The following is a 15,948-nucleotide window of genomic DNA, read 5'->3' as shown; positions in this document are numbered from 1 at the left end:
ATTTAATATAGCTTATACAATGTAGAAAAATCTCAGTTCCATGCCAAGAGGATCATCATAATGTTAATCATTGTCAAATGATAAGAATGCATTTTAGTGTGAGAAATCACATCTGTTGTCACTTTACACTGCCATTATAGGGCTTTACAGAGTATCTTTCTGAGTCTATTTCAATGCAGAGTCACCGTATGTAAAGCTGCAATACTGTTTTTCATTACTGGGAATGAAAAAAAGGCAGTTAATCTCTTAAAATTCTATGAATTGCACCTTTTCTTTGAGATGCCTCCCCTTGAAACTTTCTTCTCCTGAAGCTGATGTCTTCAAGTATAAAATTTCATTTTATTCCCTTGCTTATTCAAACCAAGCCTGTATTTGAGATTACATTTAACATCTAAAGGTAAAGGTTGAAAAGTATTTAAAAATCAAGTTCTCTTAATAACCATGTTTCCCTAAATAGTAACATGATTCAAGGACTCTGCACCTTCTGAGTCCTCCTTTCCAAAACCAACAAGACGATTTTAGCACCAAACTGATGATGAAAATGTTCTGAACTTTCAAACTAAAAGGTCTTCAGGAAAACTAGTAGGAAATTACTTTCATTAACCCATTTGCCATTCTTTATTTTTTGCTTTCATCTTGGATGTAAACACAAGGATATTTTCAAACCACACAAAATGACATTCTGGACATGGTCCTTTGTCATAAAGCAGAGAAGATCAGTACAGTGCTAGAAGGCTAAATATGAGCTCATGCTAAGACAAGGTTGACTCTCTTGTGTATCCAGAATCAATCCGGTCAAAGCTGAGTGTAAGTCAAGGGAGAAATAGGTGACAGAGATGGCTCCATATGGCTTATGCCCACCTGAGCCACCTAATTTTTCCAGGAAGTGATGATATTAACATATTACGGCATGTTTGCTAGTGTTGAATTTAATTAGACTGTAGCAGAGCTGGCATGTGATGTCAACAGATATGCAAGATTCTAACGAAACAGTAGAAATACAACCAAAGGACCAAATAAAAACTAAGATTTTCTATAAGAACTCTAATACTGTGGGCTTTTTAAACATAAGGACTGCATCGTCATAGTTGTATTAATTCTATCACAATTTAGTCTTCTAAAAGGCTCTAAGTGTTTGAACACAAATTTTGGTTTAGGCTGTAACAGTAATAGGAGCAATTCAGAAAGTTTGGATTGAGCTGTAAACTGTCATAATTTTCTGGGATGCTCATATCCTGTGTTTACCTCACATCCAGCTCTAAAAGAGACTTGCAGCTGTTGTACATTCACTTTTAAACCTTTTTGTCCCTATCTGCTATGTAGGCATACTATGTTTCTCTTAGCTAATGTTCAGTTTCACAGAGCAGATGAACCACATTTGATCTACAGCTGGGGTATATGTGCATGTTCTCGGAATACTGAATAAAACAATATATTACTGGTGAAGGAAAGGGGAAAGTTTTGATATATTAAACCAGAATTAGGAGTCATGGCCAGAAGTATTCATGAGCTGTCTGTTTGGCATTTTTGGAAATTCAATTTCTGTTTCATGAGACAGAAATCTACTACCAGTTTTTCATTTCTTACCAAAAAGATCATCCAACACAACCCACTTAGAAGCAGAAAGCTACTAAGCATGCATCACACTTTTTTTAATTACAAAGCCAGAAAATCGAATATAGGTTCAGAAGTGTGTTGAACCAAAATGTTTCAATGCTTTCATGCCTAGTTACATCTACACGTTATTTTTAAACATTTCTGGAGCATTAGGGATGTTCTAACAATCAAGTGGAGAGGGAATCCCTTTTTGATGTGTAGTTCACACAAGGCAGACAATGGCTAACCAAACTACTCAAGAAAAAAACTGAAAACAGAATTAAATATTTCTCTCTTGGAGGCAAAGATTCCTCACAGTTATCTCTATTTACATGTGTATGTTATTAACGTTCTTCATTTAGACATGTCTTTGATAAATATTTTATATTATTTCTAGAGAAACAAGCAATATTAAATCAATCTGTTTAGAAAGGAACTTAAAAGTCAAAAGGCCCAAATAAGCCAAAGTTTTTATCTACGGCATTCTAAGTTAAGAACATAACATTTCTGACAAAATTTACATAAATCAGAAAGTATCTGGTAGAGACAAACTTATTTGGAAGAGCATAAATTTTTTTTTCACTCTTTTTGCATATACTCTCACCACTCTAAGTAATACTTCCTATCATCTCATGACTGCAGTTTTTCTTCCAGAGGTGAGTGTACTATTTCACTCAATAAATCAAAACAGTTACACAGTTTTGAGGAGTCTTCATGGTGAGAACAGGAAGGAGGGGCTCAACGCTTTCCAGCACAATATAATAATGTGCCACTGTTAAAAGCATTAATACATGCACTATATCGAGAGATTGAGACATAAATTTCTTCTCATTATTAACTTGGTCTTGTAATCAAGCTGAGATTTACAGGAAAAAGAAGGAAACAAAAGAAACCCAAAAAAACCCAAACAACAAGCCCCGATTTATTTGTCTGTAAAACACGTTTAAAGAACTAAATACACACACACAAAATAGCCCCAGTAAATAAATTTGAAGTCTCATTTTAGTTCCAATTATTTAGAATTAAGATCAATAATGTCTGTTCAAGAGAGATATAACACTAAAATAGAGATTTCTTGTCACAGCAGTATATGGCAGGGAAAAAGCTATGATATCTCCATCTTACTGCCATTGACTGTTACAGAATTATCCCATAAACCTGGTTTGTAAACTTTCACTGGCATTATGGCTGGTGAAGGTGTCTTAGTAGCCATTGAAACATATATTCCAAATTACCAAAGAATGAATATATGATCAGAGGAAACCTTCTGTGATACTTTAGCAGCTTTCTGTGCAAGGAAAATATCTAATTTCCAATTACCCATAAAATCCAACGTCTTTCTAGTTGAGTTGAAAAGAATTAAATCAGAGCTGGTCAGTAATTTTCTAATTGAGCTTTTTTTCCGATGGAAAATTTCAGATTTTGTGCGTAACTTACTTTGCTCATAAAATTATATCTGTCTCGGAGATTTCCTGACTATGGGTAAGTATTCCACTGGGTTGCTCAGAGCCATGCTCTGGGTCATCTTTGGCAGCACCGAGACTAGAACCACTGGTTTTCAAACCACCAGTTTACTGCCACCTCAGTTTATGGTCTTGGAAGTAGAAAAGGTATATGTTGATTCAATTATTTTGAGAGACATTTCAGAATACTCTTTCTGAGGATTTAGTTTTGGCAGCCTTTCTCAAGGTTTTTTTTATGTATTTAATTTTCTGCAGAGCAGGAATTCTGCATTCCAGCTCACCCTAATGGAAATCAATGCCAATGATGTAATGCTTTTTTGCAGTGCAGTTGCCTGTGCATCAGAAAATAACACACTGATGACAAAAACGGCCTGTCAAAAGGGAAAACCATTTGCAGCTCCAGCTGAGCGTGACATGTTTGGCATCTCTGCCAAACAGGTGTCTCCTTTATCTTAACTGAAAGTATTTAGGGTTAGAAAATACAGTGATATTAACAAAAATCCTCAGTTTAGAGGAAATAATTTTGAACCTTCATCAAGCCTTTAATAAAAAGGGAAAAGACAGCTGAATATGACTAAGTGGTGTCAGAGGTATCACCAAAAAAAACCCCGAAATTATTCGAAACAAACTAAATTAAAATATAAAATATATAACTGCAGGTAAGCATGATGTTAGATGTTGATTCTTCAATAAATTCTGTAGACAATACAGCAGAAACAAAACCCATAGTATTTCATTGCAATTTTCCCAGGCAGAAAAACAGTTCTGTATTGCAGATGAACAAAAGAAAGGAGTAAATACTACCCAGTAGTCTGTTTCTTGGTGTCTTTCTGGCATAAATTACACTAAGAGTGAACCATTCAAGTGTAACTGCCTCCAAACACTATTTATCAGAGAAACTCACAACAATTAAATGTCTGCATAATATTTATGGAGGCTACTTGTTTTCCTGGGGGCGCCGAAAGTCTGGAGAAGGGTTGGGTCAAACAAACTGCAGCCAATGTCAAACAATAGATAATGGAGCGTAAGCACTTGCATAGACAAACATCTTCCTTTAGATCTCTCCCTGTTAAATAACACTGCATCAAATAATATCTGCATTACGCTTGGAAAGTTGCACTGCTGTATTCCAACAGTCCATAAAGCTGAAAACCTCATTAAATAAATAGCAACAAAACCACACAAAAATGCTGAACAACTATGCTTATAAACATTTAGTTATACCATCATGCAGCAGCCGTGAGATCAGTGAGGAAAGCTTGAGAAAAAGCATGTTCCTTTCTTTTTTTCTTTTTTTTTTTGAACTTTGGAGGGATATTTGTAGAGCTACAAGTTCTGGAAAAGTAAAGCTTTAATGTATGTCTCACATTCTTCTGTTCTCCAGCAGATGATACCTCAAGGTATACTGGCTTCTCTGGAAGGTCTAAAATCAGAAGTACTTGCCTGAATTGGCAAACAGAGAAGCAGCTTAGGAATGCGCTTTTTTTTTTTTTTTTCATCATTTTACAACACTGACTCAAATGAGCATTACTTCTCTTACTGATTCTACAGAACTCATATTAAACCTCATGACTATCCAGCTTCACTATACAGAATATAGACAGCACAATGGCATCTAACGAGTACTCATTCTCAGGGCATTCAGGCCAAGAAGAATCAAAATTTTAATATGGCAGTTTTCACCTTTTTTTGATTTGCACTTGAAATATTGCCAGTGGTGGCAAAGAGCCTTATACAGCAAAGGCAAACAATAGGCTTTGGAGGGGTTTAGATTACAATCCTGTAGCTGCTAGTTATAAATTACCCAGCAGTACTTAACTGATTCAGTTGAGGTACAAACACGTGATTACAATTGTCTTGAATTAGCCAAAGTACACAACACAGATGTTTATACTGGCCTTCTTTCAGTCCAGCTTTCTGTTGGCTAGAGGATCACAGATGTTATCTAATGCATCATAAAGTTGGAGTGGGCAATACATGATCTTCACAAAATCTGCCAGTTCAAAGTTAACGAAACAAAACTGAACCCTCTGTACAAGTTCATATCAGATCAACACTTTCTGTCATGTTTTGATCTAATACTAGGTACCCTAGAGCAGGATTTACAGTATCACAGAATCAAGGATTTAAAACATGAGTGATTTAAGTCTATGAGATTGTTTTGATAGAGAGCTGCTCAAGCAGGACTGTCTACTTTTGCTTTAAATTCAGATATTCCCACCCTCAGACAACTTCCTCCAATATAAGGATGCAAGTAGGTATGAAAACATGGAAGGAATCGAACCTAGGAACCGATTCATGTTTAAATTAATAGTAGAGGTATAAAAATGCTATTATGGGTTATTTTTAACACAGAAGAGTTCCCTGCATCACATCAAAAACAGTCATACTAGAACAGCTAAGAAAGATAGCATGGAGGCAGCAATGAGTTGGGAGGCCAAAACGAATCATGGGAGACAATTTAATCCATGATGGCCACTGAAAAAGGTCATCTTCTAGGGACCGTGTACCCTGAGCTCACAGAAGATCAGTTTGGAAATCACGTTTCTAACGGAATCCACAGGAATCAACACAAGTCAGATTAACAGTATTTGACTTACACTTACGAAATTGCATACGCTGGCAAACAGTCGAATCACCCCAACTTTCAGGAGTCAGTCGCGTACGCCTTTAAGACCACTATTCCTTGCATATATATATATATTCAGAGAACGCGTGTCTATGGTCTGAGCCACAGCCTACTCTGCAGCCAGCTGCAGCCTTTAGCAGGTACTGAATGCCTTTAGCAGTTCTTTACAAGCAAGTCTAAGCAGTTTTCTAAAAGAAAAGAGAGGCTAGGGAGAAGGCTGGCTTGTTGAATCTGCAACAGTGCCTAATTGTAAAGCTTTATGGACTGTGAAAACTGAGTCACTTCATTGTCAGCTGTAACTTTATAACTGATGTACTCAATTTCTCTTCAGCTTCCCTAATCACAGCAAAGTACAATTTTTTTTCTCTTATTTAGATCACAACTGCTCAATTTTTTCTATTTTCTTAGTAAAATAAAAGTTTGACTTTATATTAAGTTCTGACTGTCACTATAGCTCCTCTCTATGAGGCCTTATTTTAAAAGTGCCATAAATTGCATTGGTGACCTCGAGTACTTCATTAAATTGTATGGAAAGGCAGTAAAGGAAAAACAGAAAATCTCCCAAACATCTGCTGTCCCCAGAGAATGAGTAAAGCACTTCAACACTCTGCAGAGTCTGTGGGTCAAGCTTAGCCCATTTGGTCCTTGGCTGGTTGGTTGGTTTTGCTTCCTTTTTGGGGGGCTTTGGATATTTTGTTTGTTAGTTTGACAAAAAGAAAACTCACAGGTTAGATACAACAATACAGTAGCACAGGAGGACTTGCTACCATACAGTGGATTTTAAACCTTTTTTGCAATCTTAGTTTTCTAAAGTCTCCAGTAAATGGCAGCAGAAACAATTGCAACAATTGCAACTCTAGCCCTCCTCCAGAGATGATATCAGGAGTAAACCAGATCAGATGCCAAAAGCAAACAACATGGAACAGTGCTAAATGCTTAGTTCACCCCTAAATGATTATTTTGACATCTTACAGGAAAACTTCTGTCAGATACAATTTTGATAAACCTGAGATTATGTTTCTCTTTTGGATGTATGAAGTCAATGCCTATTTTTATTATAACTTCCACTGGTAACTATGTTATTTCAGTATTGAGGCGTTTGCATTTTTCCAACTCTATACAATTAGCAAGACAAAAGGCTTTTTTTTGCCTATCTAGATATTTTGACTTCATTCCGTTGTGGAGGTGGAGCAGAAACTGGGTGTTACATGTGGGAGGGCAGTATGAACTCCGAGTTTTTGACCAATAGCTCTGAGAAACAGCTAGCCATTTTGTGACAGGCTTCAATGTGTACCAGCTAAATTGGAAAATGAGCTTTTTGAAAGAAACATTTATAATAATTGGTCAGTCTGCAGGGCAAACAAGGGCCTTTGCACAAGTAGCTGGCAGGAGTCCAACATAGGAGGAAAGTAATTATTTGTGTAGTGGATTACATGCAATCTCTTTCTAGGCAGAGACCTGAATTGAACATTTATAAGTTAAATAGTCACAGAAAACATTTTTAGGAAATCTTAGAAGTGTTTGATGTAGAGTCAGAAGTCTAAGCTAAACAAAAATACAGAGTATAGAAATTTGAGACTTCAGAGACTTCATTTAATTGCAGTTGTGCAGTCAGCTTCATAAAATGTTATCTTTAATTTCCTTTGCAATCTTCTTAGATAAAATACTTAATTTTAAATGGAAGCATATGTGAGCAGTGTATGTACACGTACATTTAAAGGTCTAGAAATAGGGGATTTCAGTATTATATTATTTAGGGACTGTGAGACCTGTAAAGACACACTGCTGTTGTTCTTAGTGACATTATAGGCAAATTATGGCTTATACACCACTCCTTCAATTTGCCATCATATCTAGTAGAGCTTTCTACAAGCACAGCAATTCACTTACCCATAGTAAACTGGAGGATTAGCATTTACTCTAATCCATCAAAAGTACTGATACGTGCCACAAATTGTAGCAAAAAATTAGTATGAACCAGAAAATTAATTCTGTGCCTCCTGTACATGATAATAATGGAAATACCTTTCTAACAGCAAAATACTATCATTATTCTAATATGACCAGATAAAAGCGTGCTTTAAATTGCTACTGCTAAGTAGCTGAGTATGGCTAAAATATGTACAGTTACTGAAAATTCTAACATTTATCATATTATAAATTTAATTAGATACATATTTTTAGGTTACAAAGTTATCATTACAAATTGTTTACCTTGACTACTCAGGCACAGAAACAGACTTTGGTTTCAAAATCTAAAGAAGGCGTTCAGAATTTATAATGGAACAATTCTCACTGTAATTATAGCACTAATGGGATACATATCAATCAACAGTTAAATCATTATGTAATTTCTTCAATTTTCTGTTCAGAGCATTTATGAAATCATATTTGACAAATAACAGCTTTAATTTTACTTAAATTCCCTTTAGAAACAGCTGTCATTTGAATTTTTTCAAGAGCTTGAGACTTTCCTTTAAAGTTTTCACATTAGGAAACAGTAAAAATAGGCGACATTAAAAGTAAAAACTACTTGAACTGTATAACCATTTGTTCCTAATGCAGTTAGGAGTAAGTGGGAATTTCTGTCTCGACATTTTTTATCATAGTTATCTACCTGTAATTCTAGCTTTTATCCTCTCTTTGATTGTTAGTACTCACAAATTTATAAACCTTTCTATCACAAAATGTTACGTTTTGATAATAATAATAATCTCTTCAGTTAACCTTTGCTGAACTTTCACAGTTCAGGCAAATTGAGCATACAAAAGGGGACAATCAGCAAACACAAACACCAAATACAGTATAAAATAAAATGTGAACAGGGAACTTAGAAAAAAATAAGGAAAGACCTCCTCGTCATATAAATTTCTGGAAACTGTTCCATAGCTCTTTCACCAGTGTCCATGGATCTGGTGAAGAAATGACTGGATGACGTTCCCTAAAGTCACCCATTCTGGTCCCTGATAGACCTATCAGGTTGTTAATCTGGATTCTATTTGATGCCTTTTAAAGCATTCTCTCTCTGGACAATTCAGCAAGTGTGGAGGAAGCCATTTCTCTACTTTCCTTGACATCAAGTCAAGTTTCCTCAAACCAGAGACCAGGACCCCTTTTTACCTCTATAAAACGCGTATGCATGCAATGATAGGCATTTGTCACTGCAGCATTGCAGGATCAACAAACTGGGTCTAGGAATTAGTCCCTTTTAGTGTCTAAAACAGTTTAGACTCTGCTTTCTGCAGAAATGCTGCAGAAATTGGGGTCTATTATGTTGGATGTGGAGGAAAAGAAAAGGAAGAAAATAAGAAAAGAAGCTTACGCTTTTCCTCAAATTCCTTTTGCCACCCAAGTTAGCAAAAATTAGTTTTACGACAGCGATGGCAATTACACATATTCTCTTTTTAAATCAGTAACAATTACGTAAAGTAGCCTATTCTAACCACATGTGAACTCCAGTCCCCCAAACTCTTGGGACCTTGGATTTTAACTTTTTCCATTCAGAGATTTTCTGGCCTCTTAGGGACAATTCTAGCAAATATATATATATATGAAAAGAAAGTTATTTTCTCACTAATGAATTCAAAGCTCAGAAATGGAACTCACTCCTAATACTAGGTTTAACAGTGGTAGGGATAGAAGAAGCTACTTGCAAAGCAGATGCCTGCTTGTAAAATCAGATAAAGTAGAGGGGTCTGACTGTTCTGTGGGTGACACTGAGTGAAGTGGCAGAGAGCCAACACATACTGTAAACAGACAGCACACCATTTCACAGAATAATGAAGAACACCAAGTTAAGTCAAGTGTCTCTGCAGATTAAGATGAATACCAAACACTGTAAAGTGAGTAAGCATACAGAGCTCTGCTTTAAATCTGGTATCCGGTTCTAAATCAAAGCACTTCAAAGAAGCTGCTTCTCTTTCAGAGCTCACTGCCATGCTCTATCAGCATCTGAAGAGAAACTCTCCTAGGTAGCAAATCTTCTGGTCCTATTGACACCAGAATACATTTAAGCTGGAGACTTAGCTACTGTCTAAAGTAAGATTCCATCCGGCAGAGAATTAAAGGCTAAGGGAGAAAAAGTGTAATCAGTGTCATCAAAGGGTCTCAGAAGGAGTCCCTTGCCCAGGCTGTGACGAGATGCCTTTTGAAGCAGAAGGTGTACAACACTGTCCTTCAGTCGGGCAGCTGGAATTCCAGCAGTGGCTTGAATGGTTTTTGCTTTTACTCTTCTGCGTAACAAAGAATTACAAAAGCCTCGCTATCATATGCGTTATTTAGTTGTCACTTATTTGTTTTCCGCTTTCTTCCTGAAGTGCAAAACATTCAAAGCTCACAGTCTGCATACTGAAAATGTCTTCATTCAAGGATCAGAAGCTCAAGTCAAGACAGAAATGTACATGACTCATTTTCCCAAGTAAGTCCTGTTTCAGTGAGCTTGCATTTTACATAGTCAGACATCAATAAACTCAGCACCAATGCTGATGAAGTTATTAATTTCAAAATGTCTTCTCTGCCAGTCAATCTCCTTTTTTGCAGCATTGCTGCAATTGCAATGTAAAGAAAATAAAGAAAAAGCTGGACCCAGTGAAAGTTAGGTATGGGTTTTGTTTTGTTCAAACATTCAGGCTCTTATTGCAACACTTACAGAGAGCATTAGGTTAGCAAGGTCTATGCAAGCCTATAGAATAGAAAACCCACAGAAACGCCCTTTCATTCAAGCTTCCACAATACCCCGCTTTTTCATTGGGCATTCAAATAACGATTTTCATTTATCCCTAAGCGTATTGAACTATCTCATAGAACAGCTTGCATTTACAAAAATAAAAATAAAAAAAACCAAACCAGCAAACCAACAACAAAAACATTCCAAGACATAAGAGTTTAAACATATATGGAATTCTGAAGCCAAGTCCATATTTAAATGCTTACTATGTGAAAAGCTAAAATGCTAAAAGAAACAAAAAGCTTATTTTAGGTAAGGACCTACTGTGTAGCTTTTAAACACTATTCAGATAGTTATCTAAATGAATTCAGTGCTCTTTCAGAAGCAATGACCTGCTTGCAAGAAGATAATCAGCACTTTTGACGGGCAAAATACAGTAAAACTGTGTTGAAATCACATGTATATGTTGGTGAAAACTCTGTAGGCCTGTGGATTATATCAGCAAGAAAAGATTCAGCTTCATAACTTACACCATGTCTTGACTTCAATGTAGATATACTACTGTACGCTCCTTTAAAAAGTAATCTGCTTCACACATACTTTTCACACACATACAATTCTCCTGACTGACAATTTCTAAAAGAATTCTTCCAAAATCAGGTTATCTGTGGCAGCCCCACTTATCTATCCCTCTCCCCTACCACATACAAACATTCTTCTACTTCACTATCTGTGCATCAGCAAAATAAATTATTTTCCTTAATGACTGATGCTCATACTGCAAAACGAGCACAGAGATCTGCTCTGAAAAATTAAACTCCTTGAAATTTCCCCATACAATATTCATAACTCTGACTATTCAGTGATTTCCAATTAACTAGTGAATAATTAAAATTAAATCATCGGGAACTCTGACAAATAGCCAGCTGAGCATGTATCTAATAATATAACCTGTTTCTTTTAAATACAAGCATTATAGCACGATCTTGTCCTGCAGTCACAACAGTCACGAGGTTGGTACCAACCTGCGAAAGATGTACAGTTTTCAAACACTTAAGCTCCATTTGATTTTGATATACCACAAACTCCAACTATTGTTTTAACTACTCCTAAAGAAGCATGAACCTTATTTCCTGGAGCTGTTGGACTGAGTGTCACGAATGTTTAGTTATTTACATTAGCTTGTTTAATTGAACCATTCCAGAGGCAGCTGAAAGGCAATGTTTCAACACAAGAGCCTAGCAGTAACAGAGAACTTACAGAATGAACAAAAGCAGCAGCTTAGACTCTACACAAATGGAGGTCTGCACAAACTGACAGAGGTCTCTAGTAGCAGAAACTCAGAGGCAAGGTGTGTGGCATCAGGAAATGATCAAAGTATTTGCTTTGCTATGTACACTTTGGGGTTTCTAAGGGCAAAACGGTTCTCAAAGTGCATAATCTTCGACAGAGTGATGATAGGATTCAGAACAAATATTCAAAAGCATATCACAAAGAAGTTCTGATAAACCCCTGGCCACAACTCAAAAGTGACTTTCCAGTGAAGCAAACCAACTTTCTCTTCAAACAATGCAGATGGTGGAAACTCCCTTTCTCACAGCCAGCTTGAATCTCTACCCAATGCATAGGGGAAACAGACAGTGCCATAGCCAAGGCATCTAATCCTCTTAGCCCTGTAAGAAACCCATTTTCCTTCAACAGCTGAGGCACTATATAGCATCAGCAGAATACCTTTAGAAACTCAGTATTTCAAATCTTTCCAGCAAAAATAACAGTACCATTTCCTTGCTTCCAAAACAACAAATGTAGCAAGTATTTATTTTGCAACATTCAGACATCAGCTTTAGAGCAAAACCCAGGCAAATACTTAAAGGGAGGCATTGAAGTTTAAGGGGTTTAGAACACACTAGTTTGATGGAGTTTCTCTCTGACAGGTTGCAGATGTTTATTTACTGATCATTTGCACCAAAAGTCTCCACTGAAAATGGCATTTAAGAGCAGTGAATTTGACACAGCAGGTGCATAGTGTGCCTTCAAATAGTCCTTCAATCAGTTTTTAGCATTATTGAGTACCAAAATAATTGACAAAAAAAAAAGAGACACAGCATCCTCCTAATAGATAAGCACCTTTTAACATAGACTTCTTTACCTGTACTCTCAAAAGACAAAGTATTGATACCTCCTACAGAACTGCAATAATACACTTACCTATATATACTGACAGAAATGATGAAACAGATCCAGCAATGCTGATTCTGAAGATAACATTTACAAAACCATATCAGAGCTATGGATGTGTTAACCTGAAAGGACTTACCTGACTTTCAATTTGGATAATAACTCTCACTAGTTCTATATCTTGTAAACGAGGTGATTGAACCATATACAGAGTCTGATACAAATATAAGTACCATCTTATATGAGAGAGATGTACTGTATTATGAGAGCAAGTACAATCACAGCTTAGTGATAACTCTCCCATTTGCTAATTAGTCATTTTAACAAACAGATGAAAATTATCTTTGCCAGGGAAAAGAACAAAAGCCAAAGAGAGAAGCTACTCACATTCCTTTGAGCCGCTGCCACATTTTCTCTGCATGCCCTCCTATTTGATACTTTATAGAGGTGCTTTCCAGTTCCCGAGTTGTTTCCGTCGCTCGAGCCCCCATCGTTATTGTCCTACAGCGATACAGTTACAGTCAGGCTCAGCAGCAAGTAAAAAGCATTCTTTAGTCCACTACAAATGTCAGAAGATCCACGCATGTTAGACAGTAGCTGCTGTCATATCAAAACACATCAGAATTACAACAGCTGAGGGACGATCCTGCCCAAATCGCTATTCACTTTGATAGACAAATCACTCTTCCCCCCACCGCCAAGCACAGAGCAAGTATACACAGCTCCTCTGACCTCACGAGTCTAATCCATACGGGTGAGCCAGCTACTATACTACTGACTGCTCAAGCTCCTTTCTTATGCACTTTCTCTGCTGTAGGGATATGCACCGAAGCACAAAAGATTCCTTAAAATGGACTATAATTCATTGCCATGCAGGATAAATGTAAATGGCTTTAACAATCCAGAAGGAAAGAAAGGCTGGTTTCTGCTCTGCAGGTTGAGAAACAGCCTGCAATAGGAAAGCAGATGGTAGAAGCCAGTGTCAGCCACATCACCCTACAAAAAGAGTGCATGTTCAAATGCCAGAGCTTTCCTCTCTTTAGTTGATCCTGAATTGATTCTTAATGAATAAATATCTACCAGTCTGTCAATAAAAATATGACTGTACAAATGGCAAGTCGGTAGGGAAGACATGTATAAATCCCTGCAGAAGAAAAATCAGAGAGCTCTACAGGTTGTTATTGAAGGAATATGCTGTAATGATGACTATTCACCCTCTCCTAGCAACTCCACACAGTAGGTAACTGTCAATCAACTGCTGGAAAACGCAGCAGCTGCAAGACAGCCCGGTCAGCAAATCCTTCGGGACAGCAGCATGCGTGTGTCAAAATCCGACGCTGAACTGTACGTGTCTGCCAGCGAAAAAACAATTAAGTACATGCAAACAGCAAAAGGGTTGAGGACTAAACGATACGTCAGCTGTGCAGCAGATTGCCAGCTCTGCCTTTCCAGTGCAAACCTAAGCACCGAGTTGTACAGCCAAAGCGGGGTTTTGGAGAGGGCAGAGGAGAGGATTTCCTTGCTGCTTGCTCAGCCACAGACTCAGGTTTGCAGAGCAGCTCCTGTACTCTGTAAATAGCACCTGTCTTGTTTGGTGAGTCAGAAACAATCTTCATTTCTGAAGCAGCAGCCAAATAATCAAATATACCACAGACTTATCTCAGTGATCACGTTGATTTCAATCAGAGAAAGAGCTGTGCAAGAAGCCAGGCAAGAAGGGTGTGCCAAGTAGGAGTAAATATGCCTGAGCATTGCCAGCTACTGGTGTCACTGTCAGCCGGGAAGAAGAGGGTCTTTGGGGAACAGTGAGGATGAGTGTCCCCAGATGCTGACTGGAAGGAGCCTAAGAGTAGGAGATGCATATCTCAGAATGGCTTTAACTAGACAGATTTACCAGTGCTAAATTTTACAAAGATGGGAGATGACGAGAGGTTCCCATTTGATGCAATGGACAGGAATGGATAATATCATTAAGGACTTAATATCTTACAGAAAAAAAAGAAAAAAAAAAAGCAAAAAAAAAAGCTCCCTGCTTTGAAATAATCCTAACAGTTCAGAATTCCCTAACCAATTTTCTTTCTCTAAGATACTTTTCAGTGCACATTTCAGATTTAAAATATCCCCTGTAAGATTTGTAAACCAGTATGAGATGCATCTTTTACACACTGATTTCAGATGGATAATTAAATAGTACATTTCATTTGTTTCTATGGCTTTAACATATACACAATTTTAAACTGGTATTAATTTACTTTCACATAATTATTCCTGACTCAGACATGTAAGTGTCAGTCCCATAAAATTCACTAGCAATATCTGAAAAATAGTCACTGGATGTGTGACATTTCTTACATTTCCAAACAGTATCATAAGACAATAGTGAAGAGATACAAATAGCTGTTTTTTTCAAAAACTGCAAAGCATTTATTTGGTTAAAGGCAACAGTAGTATCTTTGGAAACGCACTGAGGAACCACTTAAAAACTTCCAAACTTTCCACGCCTGTTATGCATGGAGTCCAAATAAAGTTTGTAAGAAAGAGTATAAATATCCTTCCATGAAATAACTAATGAGAACATCTCACACTAATCTAAGTTCTTCCCTGTCTTTTAACCACCAGACATGTGAAGCAACACAAAGAAATTCAGTATTTATAGAAATCATATAAACCTCCAGGGACAGAGGGAATTTTAAAGGCCAATTTTTTCTCATAAAGTATTCCCAGCTCTCGTTGTCCAATTCTACAATGAAAAAATAGTGGTGTTTGTAAGCTATTCTCTTGTCCTCACAAGGAAATAAGTAGTTGAAAATATATTGCTTTGATTTACTGGAGAAAAGTATTACAAGCAGGTAATATCCTTCAGGAAGGGAGGAAGGAACAAACTGCTCAAATAATATCACTGCCAATGGAGACACACCTGCTAACTTCACCAGAACTCCACAAAGGAAAATTGTATAAACTTTGCTCCCTGCAGGACCACACCACTGCAACAACAGAAATTCCTGCAATGAAAGCACCTGGCATGGCTTAAGCAAAGAACAAACAAAGCAGCCTCCTCCTCAAAGGTTTATCCTGAGGGTAGATATAGCAAACCACCAGAGATGACACTGAAGGACTAAATCTTGCCTCTGAAAATGAAACAAACAGCAGGAAACACATAAAAATTGAAAGATAAGGCATCAAAAAATCAAGAAAGTAGCCAGAGCAAGTGTCCAGTATGTCCCTAAGGAGAGAGAAACAAACTTTAAAACAAACAAAGAAATAAGCAACTTTTAGGTATGCTGTTATCTTAGAAATGTGAGCAAATAAATCCTCATGGGGACATTGAGAAAGGAAGGATCTTTCCTCTTTTTAGCTTCTGTAAATAATGCTCAGAGAATGAAGCAGCCGAGCCTGCACCCCTCCTCCTGCTCAGA

At 37.1% G+C, this 15,948-nt stretch overlaps 1 protein-coding gene across 1 annotated transcript in view; it reads right to left on the bottom strand.

Moving 5' to 3' along the window:
• PDE1A (phosphodiesterase 1A) overlaps positions 1-13,026 on the bottom strand; it is a 163,251-nt gene extending 150,225 nt beyond the window's left edge. Inside the window, exon 1 of the mRNA XM_086615272.1 lies at positions 12,920-13,026. Coding sequence (XP_086471398.1) covers positions 12,920-13,023 — 104 coding nt within the window. The 5' untranslated portion in view covers positions 13,024-13,026. The remainder of the gene's footprint in view (positions 1-12,919) is intronic.
• Positions 13,027-15,948: the final 2,922 nt, after the last annotated feature.

This window comes from Tauraco erythrolophus, chromosome 8 (assembly GCF_009769465.1).
Source record: "Tauraco erythrolophus isolate bTauEry1 chromosome 8, bTauEry1.pri, whole genome shotgun sequence".
Lineage (NCBI taxonomy): Eukaryota > Metazoa > Chordata > Aves > Musophagiformes > Musophagidae > Tauraco > Tauraco erythrolophus.
The sequence above is the reverse complement of the archived record's forward strand: the minus strand, read 5'-3'. Positions and strand labels throughout refer to the sequence as shown.